Here is a 9,562-nt window from a genome sequence, read left to right on the forward strand (position 1 = left end):
TCTTTGCTTGTTCTGTCCAATCACCTTCTTCATCTCTGCTTTCCTCGCCATATACATTGCAGCAATCTCCTTTGTGCAAGTCTTCCTACATACCGGCGGATCCATCTGGGCTTTCTTGCAGAAGTTTTTCCACGCTAAACTCTCCACAAAGGATAACGGCAACTCGCCTAAAACTATCATCTCATTGGTAGCTTCTCTGAACACTTTCTCAGACACCTTAGACAGACTCATGTTACCTTCTTCATCGACATTTATCTGTGACTGGTCTCTGAACTTATTTGCAGCCTTCCATGCCATGTATGCCCTACAACCGCTCTTGTGCTTCCTCAGATTAGAGGTCCCAGACTTGGTTGGACAGCTAAACTCTTTCTTACAATAGCGGCATTTGCATCTGTTGTAGTTGGTTGGCAGCCTGCTGTAATGGTTCCAAACATCAGACCTCGTCTTTTTCTTTGACCTAGAACCATCATCTTCTTCTCTCTCGTTCCTTTTTCCCGAACCCGGTGTTTGTACATCTTCATCTGAAGATATTTCTTCATCCATTAGTTGATGGTTGACTTCGTCTTGTTCATGAGTTGGAGAAGAATCCATCTACATAGTACATACAAGAACAAGTTAAGAACTGATACAAATTTTTAATAAATAAATTGTAGCAATCAAACATCAAAATTGTAATCATACTCGACTAAGAGTCTAAGAATTATCAAACATCAACATTCAACATTATCGGATCAAAAGTTATCAAATACGATTGAAATTTTTTCATGTATATAAACATAAATGAGGAATCAAAGTTATCATTTATCAGATAATCAATATAGCTTAATCGATCAAAGTATCAAACAATCGAAGATTCGAAATCGTTGCTCACCTCCGAATGAATTCTCGAAGATGCAGACGGTGGAGAGAGAAGAGAATCAGCTAATGTTTCCAACTTTAAGATTTCTGATAACACCGGTTGCTCTATTTGTATACAAACCTTCACAATTCTCGATTGCTATAATGGAGAAGAAGAATCGAAAAGCTAGGGTTCGTATTTTGGGAATTGGGGTTTGTCTCGAGATGATACACTGTGTATGATGTATCATACACACGCGTGTAACCGTTATGTCGGGACTTTAAGTCTGGATATATCGGATATCCGATATGGCTCGGGTAAAACCCGGATCCGACCCGTTACCCATGGATTTTTATATTATTATCCATTGGTTACTTTTGGCTGTACCGAAGTCAACCCGAACCGGGCAAAATCGGGTCGGTTCCGGTCCGGTTTTCCGGTTCCGGTTATAAATCCCAGGCCTACCAATAACACCTCATCTCCAACAATAATGAGCTCTTTTAGATCAATGGCGATGAGAGGAACATACACATGCATCATTAAGCCAAATAAGGTTGGAAATCGGTTTCCGGCAGACATGGTGTAATCGCGAATTTTTTTTTCTTCGTTTGAAGAACTGATGAAGCCACGTAGCGGAACATGTGCCTTTTATGCATCGTCACTATCTATTGTTACTTGGGTTTCATTAAGCTTAATGTTTTTTTTTTGTATGATCTTGGGCTTGATTTCTGCTTGTATTGAATGGCGTTTGAGCCTTTTAATAAAAGTTGACAAATAAAAGAAGGTTTTACAGCCCCATTACTGAGTAAGCCAAGTTCGGCTACCCCTTCACTAGCGATGCTGATCTCCTCGGCCCCATCCTTCATAGTCCTTCCTCCGGTGGGTCTCACCGTACCTTTGTGGTCTTGGATTCTATGGCAGCTGTGGAACGGTAGAAACAAACTCTGTTTTGAGAACAGAGTATTTTCCGGTATGGAAATTATCTCTAAAGCCATTGCGGATGCACGGGAATGGCAAAGTGCACAATGCTCGGATAAGGCAGTACCCTCTGATGTAGCACAAAGCCATTCTAGGATCTCATCTCTCCAGGCCCCTTCCCCTTCGCCAGAAACTGTTATATGCAACGTTGATGCAGCATGGGACTCATTGACTTTAAATAGTGGGATTGGTGGTGTTTTTTCAGGTCGGAAGCATTGTCCGGAACTCTCCCCTATCAGTGACTCTCGCAGTCTCGTTTCATCGGCTCTTATGACTGAGGCCATTGCCATCCGTTCGGCGGTTATGTATGCTGCCTCTTCAAATGTCAAATCCCTTATGATCCGGAGCGACTCTCAATCCCTCGTCAAGATGCTGAGGGAGAAAGGCTCATCTCCTGCTTTGTTTGGGATTTTATTTGATATCTACTACTTTGCTCTTCTTTTGATGTTATATCTTTTGTTTATGTACCTCGGTTGAAGAATGTGCAGGGTGATTCAGTGGTAAAATCAGCTCTCTCGTTGCTAAATTCATCCTCATTGTTGGAGTGCAAATTCTATTTATGAATGAATGGATGTGTTTGACCAAAAAAAAGAAGGTTTTACTCGGACTTGTCCCAACTTTCCCCTCTCGACAAAACTCTTCTGTCAAGCTTTGTTTCTACTTGGGTAAGTAAACTACTGAAACAGTCCACCCAAACGTATGAAATAGATGGAGCCTACCCTGAGAGCTAACCAATCATCGATCCTAAGCGAAATCGAACGTATGCCAGAAGCTCCACGTCAGCGTATCTCTCATCACCGTCGAGCTCGTTCCGACACTTTCTTCACCGGCGAATCAATCGACGATCTCCTCCTATTCGACCCTTCCGATGTGGATTTCTCGTCCCTCGATTTACTCAACGCTCCAGCACCACAACCTTCTCTGATGTACGTCGATTCTCCTCCCGAAGAAACCTCATCAAACGGTGCTCCACAGATTCATCTTCCCCCTGGCCGTCACGTTCGAAGCTTCTCAGTTGATTCCGATTCCGATTTCTTCGACGATCTAACGGCCACTGAGGATAATCAATTCGCCCGAGCTACAAGCTCCGGAGAGAGGAAAGGTCATCATCATCATCATCGGAGTAATTCGATGGATGGAGCTACAAGTTCGGGTTCGTTTAACATGGAAGCAATTCTCGCCGCTGTGAATTGCAAAGACGGTGGTAAGAAGAATATGAGTATGGCTAGTGACAGACTTGCCGAGCTTGCTTTGCTTGATCCCAAAAGAGCTAAACGGTATGTATCCTCTGAAATTAGGGTTTTTTTCATTCAAATATACTCTGATTATTATTCTTAGTATTTGGGATGGTTCTTGATAGGATTCTCGCAAATAGACAATCGGCAGCTAGGTCAAAAGAGAGGAAGGTTAGGTATACTGGTGAGCTGGAGAGGAAAGTACAGACACTTCAGAACGAAGCAACTACACTCTCTGCCCAAGTCACCTTGTTGCAGGTATATATCTTTACCATGACTTGGTCAAGGGTGACATCTTTATTCATCCTTCATGCAATCTATATATGTTGATTTGGTGGATAATATTTCTTTCTGGTTAGTAGCTTTCAACTTGTAATTGAGGTCTTAATTCATATGTGTTTAAGACTGCTTCTTGGTGTTTAGAGATATGTTTGTTACTCGTAACAAGTATATGATAAGGGCCATAGAATTGTTTAAATATGGGAGAGAGAAAACAAATTAGTTTAGAGATCTCTACAGTTTTGTTGTTGTGTTCTTGACTGTAAAACCAACAGTTCATGATCTAAAATTTGAGAACCGTTTTCTGGTCCCTTATTTGGTAGACATGCTACTGCGTAGCATTTTTCTGTTATTCTTTTGTTAAAATTAAACGAAACATGATTTATTGTCTGGATAGCATATTTTGTTTGTTTGCGCACTTGTGCATCCCTTCTAATATGTGTGTATACTGTGCAGAGAGGAACATCGGACCTGACCACTGAAAATAAACACCTCAAAATGCGGCTGCAAGCACTGCAGCAACAGGCTGAACTTAGGGATGGTAAGCCATTTTTGAAAACGCAGCAGCATCATAAATAATTTTTTTTGGAACACGCATCGTATATAATTTAAATCAAAGTTTTGGTACATAAATCATAATGTTCTGCAGCTTTGAATGAAGCGCTGCGGGAAGAATTGAACCGACTCAAGATGGCCGCTGGAGAAATTCCTCAAGGTAAGGGAAATTCATACAACTGTACCCAATTCCTAACTCAGTTCGGGAACAACAAGAACCAGCAGATGAGCACAAACGGGCAGCCGAGCTTCCTTGATTTCACCAAGAGAGGCTAAGTTCTAAGTGTTGGCTGAGTTTTCATTTGGGGCTGCAATATTGGATGTATTTATTATGGTTTGTGTTAGCTTTGTTCGTCTATACTGATGATATGTTCATGTCAATATGTGTAAATAGTAGTAACTACAACTACTGTAATACTGTCCATAAATCTTTATAGCAAACATATCTACATCCATTTAGTATCAATCATCTTAAACGCATAAAAAACATTGTTTTAAAACCATGACTTGTATTATTATTCTTATAAGAAACTAACGAAAGTTTGACGCCAAAATTCGCGACTACAAAGGAGAGAGAAATTTAAACCAAATAACACAAGAAATACCAAACATATGGCGGAAATTGTGCGGTCACTTGTGAGCCGGACAGATGCAGTTGTTGATCCCTACATCTTTTACAAGGCATGGTGGTTGAGATCCGTCCTCATACCAAACCAATCTGTGTTCGACCAGGTCCTTGAGAAAATGATCCAGCTTCTCTACTGTAACACTTGGCATAACCACCACATGAGCTATATCGCCTTGACAAGCAAGCTGCCACCTTCTGACAAACTCTTCCTCCTTGGGACGTTCAAAGACCACAGTGCTGCTAAGCTCATTGAGCATCGCGCTGATCCCAGCTTCACGGAGTCGATCTTTGAGGTAATGCGCATTTCTCAGGCATTTCTGAACCTCCTTCTGGAATCCTTTGTACCCTTTCCTGTTTAAGGTGTACCAGAGGAACAAAGGAGCATGCCCGTTTCGGCTTCCCATGATTGTTGCATCCCTAGAAGCGAGATACTCGACGTTGTTAGAGAGGACTTTGATGTGTTTCATTCTTGTTATCTGAACACCACATGGCATTGGGCATCCGACAAATTTGTGGCCCGACACGCTCACACTCCCTATCGGCTTATTGAACGTGACTTTTGGTGCCTGTGAAGAGGGGTACGCTTGCTTAGAGGACAATAAAGCTTATGATCTGAATGATTTGATTGAAAACTATACTCTTACCCGTTTGACAAAAGGCATCATAAGTCCAAACAAAGCTCCATCACAGTGTATATAGAACCTGTCATGTGAGAAGCCACACTCTTCAAGAGTTTTGATCACAAGGTCGAGGTCATCAACAGCTCCTTTAACAGTTGTTCCTACAATAAGAAAATGTAAACAACCATTCTCAATACGAACCTAGTTACAAAGAGAGCGAGAGACGAACCTATGTTAACATTAAGAATGGCTGGTTTATCTTTGTTTGCCAACAGCTTCCGTCGGAAATCATCACAGTCAATCTCCCCCGAGATAAGCGTATCAACCTTCTGACACTCCATTCGATACATACGAGCTGCTTTAAACACAGAGTAATGAGATTCACTCGACGCATACAAAATCCCATCAGGAAACACTTCTCGCCTGAAAAAATAATTAGAACAAATATTCAAAAAAAAGCAGTAAAAGGATTGAAATAAAAAACAAATCACACAAACAAAACTAACCCAACTAAAATGCCGTGAAGGTTTCCTTCGGTACCACAGTTTGTGATGTAACCCCAATAATCATCTCTCTCTATCTCCCAAAGACGAGCAAACCAATCCAAGACGCCAACTTCAAATGGCCTGGAGTGTACACCATAGTTGCTTTCGATAAACGGATCTCCAAGATTGTTGATGGAGAAATGCTGCAACTGCCCAAGCGCACCGTAGTCGAAATCCAAGTTATATGGATAACCTACGCCATGTCCATCTTAACATTTAATACATATATCCTGAATCTAAAGATTGTTTTTGTTCCTTGTTGTTGTTATTACCTAGATGATATTTGGTTCGTTCGACCAAAGTTTTCCGGTAACGAGCGAGAACGCTAGCCATGTAAGCTTCTTTGTCTCCAGTAAATTCGTCGTTAGACTCTGGCTCCGTAACGGCGAGGGAAGTCGTGTGCACATTCCTGCCCAGAACCATCTCTCTTTCTCCTCCTCCGTTTACCACCTTCGTCTTTTTCAGATTCTCTTCCTCTTGATCTGCTCCGGTTCCGTTTGTTACCGGCAAAGGTAACGGTTCGGGGGCAACAGCCGTTGGATCGAAACCATCAGACAAGATGTCGAATTTTTCAGCCATTGCGAATGATTGATCAGATTCCAGAGCTCCAACCATGGTGATTTAAAAGATGCAGAAAAGTAGGAGAATCTCTGGTAAGTGCAGATCTGAGACAGAGAGGGGAGAGAGGAGGAAGTGATTGGTGGAAATGGTGAAGACTGAGACAAGAGATCGAGAGAGGCGCGGCTTCGTTAATTTATTAGTAGCAGAAAATGATTCTTTGCTTTTTATTGTCTTTTCGTGGGCAATTGTGCATCTCGTGAGATTTAACTATAAAAATTTACATCTGGAATCACTTTATTTATGACTTTTCAATTACATATGAAGTCACTTTCCGTGATACACACTTTTTTGTGTTGTTTGGCCATTATACCCTCCAACACAATTATCATATTTCTAAAGTCAACCTCTTTCCTTATCTTGTAACCATCTCCTAACTCTATTTCATTTTCTCAATTCACACTTTATCAACCCTAATTCGCCTAAATCTCTTATTTTCCCCAAAATATTTATGTTTCCTAATTCATATTCAAAAAAATAGAAACCTAAAACAAATTCATCTCCTTCCTCATTTTTCGTAAACCTCTTTCTCTCCTTGCTCTCTCTCTTGCCATGAAAATCCAGAATACAATCTCATCAGAAATGTTTGATCATTGTTGAGAGAAGAAAGAGTCAGAGAGATGTTGGAGCGAGAGGTTGAGTTCTTGCCAAAAGTTGATTACCACAAGAGATTACGTTTTGGGACTGGAAGAGGCGTGTTAGAAATCAAACTCTGAATTGGATTATAAAAGGTTTGATCTTTCTTGAATCTGGTTTGGTCACTGTTTAAAGTTAATTATCAGGCCCGTTGATAGATCACTGATGTTTGTGTTAAAAAAAAAGAGAGGCTTCTAAGATCACTTGCATCTTATCAACAGATTGAGAGTCTGATTTGTTTGTGTTACGGAGTGTTTTGTCTTTAATTCCCATTGTTGATGTTGGGTCTGAAATAGGTTTGTGCTCATTACGGTTTTGGAACATTGTGCACAAGCACGACCACAAGCGCCATCACACATATTGTTGTTGTCTGCTGATATCACTCAAATTACCTTAAGGAGTGAATTACTCTCTCAAATAAGAGGTTCGGTTGTAGTACTTAGGGATCGAATCCACAGAGAGCTAGGGCACAAAAAAGATCTAATAGTTATATTATTAAGCTAGGCTAATAGGTTATTAAGTAGTAAATATAGCAACGCAGGTTGAACAAGGTAGTTGTTCGGTAAACAATAGTGAGGTTGTTTGATGGAAGGATGGTTACTAGACTTAGGGTTTCATTCAGGATATTAGAACTCTAATCATGCTAAGGATTGATTCTAGAACTCGATATCTAATACAAAAGAACACCAGCTCCCACTGTGAGTCTAATCTATTGACTAAGTTTAGTGTGTCAGCACTCGCATGCGGATCGAGCGTCGATGGATACTATGGTATGAGCGTCGATCGATGCTACAGTATGAGCGTCGATCAATGCTATGGTATGAGCGTCAATCGACGCTGCCTTAGGCAAGCGTTATCGATCTGATCGGTTATGTTCAACTAGATTCCTAGACCAACGCTAATATGCGCCTACGTATCTAATCCAGCAGGATTCGGGTTCCGTTAATTGATTGCACTCTTGTGCCTCTCAATTGTCCTATGATTTTAGGTTCAAGAAATTAGTCACACTCCCGAGATTTTTCAACTACTCTAGATCCTAGTATTACAAGTTACTCTGGTGTAGAGATCTATAGATATCCTAACAATCATATAATTCAGAAGTTCATTCAAAACTCTAGAAAACCTAGATCTAGCAGGTGGATCTACTCGGACATGATAGTTGTCATAGGAATCATAGATGAATAGAAGAAATTGCAATAGATATTAAAACCAAAACCAGAGGAGTTCAAAGAGGACTCTGAAGGAGTTCCTCTCTTCTCTCTTAACTAAGAACAATGAATAAAAGAAAGCTTAGCCGTCAACAATGGGTTAGAAAATACATAAATAGGTTTTTAGGTCGACCAAGGGTATTCGAGTAATTTGTGGTTACTTCTGGACTTCAGTCGGTCATAAAATATGCCCGGCCAGCATTCTGGCATCACCGTCGATCTACACCAAGTCTGTGTCATCGATCGACGGTTGTTCATCTCCTCGACAGCTTTTCCTCGCGAGGCAGACTGACAACTCTTCAGTAAAATATGTATAACTTCTGCTACAGGATGCTGATTGACCTCAAACCGGTGGCATTGGAAAGCTAACTCAAATATATATCTTGTGTAAAAAGATGGGCTCAATCTAAATGTGGGAAGATATCCATCCATACCTAGACATCTGATGCGTCTGTGCAGTTCTGCACTCAAAAGGTTCCAAAAGACACCAAAATCACCACTTTCCACCAAATCGTCCCTGAACCTGTAAATACACTAAATCGACTCCAAAACATAATAATTATATCTTAAAACACTTATGTAACATGGCTGATAGTGGGTAAAATCCATGGTATATCAACTCCCCCAGACTTACCCTTTTGCTTGTCCTCAAGCAAAACACACAGGGGCAGTCTTATGAAAGAGGTTTGAAAACACCAGGGATTCACATAATTTAAAATCACTACTCTCACTTCTGCAAATATGATAGGTGGAAGTGAATCATTACTAACCTTGGATGCTTTCAATATACTACACACTAGCTTAGTCACCATACCATACAATCACACAACACTACTGATAGCGCCTGACGTACCCCTCTCCTGACCTCATTTCTACATAAAAATAGATGTGAAGGCTACGTCTTGGGAGTATCGATCAAGGGACATGGAATCTTACTCAAGCAAGTTTCTGAACACACATGTACACATGTAGTCTTCTCTGATCCCTTTCTTCCCTCTTTTCTCTCTTCTCTGAATCTCTATAGTTTCAATTTCAATGAATGTTGATGCTGATACAGTCCATCTTGTTCATCTTATTGACTTGTCTACTTTTGTAGCTTTATTTGACAAAGTGTAGGGAATACCAGGGTCACAGGAGACACTCCCACCCCTCATTTCCACAATGTGTTATCATTCCCTTCAGACTTAGAATACTGGGGTCACATGAGACACTCCTACCCCTCTGCCTCTTCCAGGAAATCATTTCAATCTTTTATATCTTAAGATGCCAAAGAGAGGGAGAGAAGGGAATCAGAAGCACACAGACTTTTACCTTCCGGACTTGTAGGAGGACTCCTATCCAATGTATACCGAACTCCAAAACAAGCAAGTAGAGTAGATTAAGGTTGGAAGTCAGCTTTGGTTTCTCCAGACATTCTCAGCA

General features: G+C 40.8%; 3 protein-coding genes across 3 annotated transcripts; 2 read left to right on the forward strand and 1 right to left on the reverse strand.

Annotated features, from left to right (window-relative positions):
* Positions 1 to 1,675: 1,675 nt before the first annotated feature.
* Positions 1,676 to 2,293, forward strand: LOC106308665. Its single transcript, XM_013745803.1, has one exon. It carries the CDS (start codon positions 1,676 to 1,678, stop codon positions 2,291 to 2,293), a length of 618 nt encoding a protein of 205 aa, XP_013601257.1.
* Positions 2,294 to 2,441: 148 nt separating this feature from the next.
* On the forward strand, positions 2,442 to 4,352 carry LOC106312158 (transcription factor VIP1-like). Its single transcript, XM_013749562.1, has 4 exons — positions 2,442 to 3,093; positions 3,177 to 3,309; positions 3,787 to 3,871; positions 3,980 to 4,352. The coding sequence occupies exons 1-4, from the start codon at positions 2,525 to 2,527 to the stop codon at positions 4,159 to 4,161; spliced, it is 969 nt and encodes a 322-aa protein (XP_013605016.1). The 5' UTR covers positions 2,442 to 2,524; the 3' UTR covers positions 4,162 to 4,352.
* An 18-nt stretch (positions 4,353 to 4,370) lies between these two features.
* LOC106312157 (serine decarboxylase-like) lies at positions 4,371 to 6,472 on the reverse strand. The gene is made up of 5 exons (XM_013749561.1): positions 5,951 to 6,472; positions 5,640 to 5,871; positions 5,363 to 5,556; positions 5,158 to 5,294; positions 4,371 to 5,079 (listed from the first exon to the last, which is right to left on the reverse strand). Exons 1-5 carry the CDS (start codon positions 6,291 to 6,293, stop codon positions 4,516 to 4,518), a joined length of 1,470 nt encoding a protein of 489 aa, XP_013605015.1. The 5' UTR covers positions 6,294 to 6,472; the 3' UTR covers positions 4,371 to 4,515.
* Positions 6,473 to 9,562: the final 3,090 nt, after the last annotated feature.

This window comes from Brassica oleracea, chromosome C8 (genome assembly GCF_000695525.1).
Source record: "Brassica oleracea var. oleracea cultivar TO1000 chromosome C8, BOL, whole genome shotgun sequence".
Classification (NCBI taxonomy): domain Eukaryota; kingdom Viridiplantae; phylum Streptophyta; class Magnoliopsida; order Brassicales; family Brassicaceae; genus Brassica; species Brassica oleracea.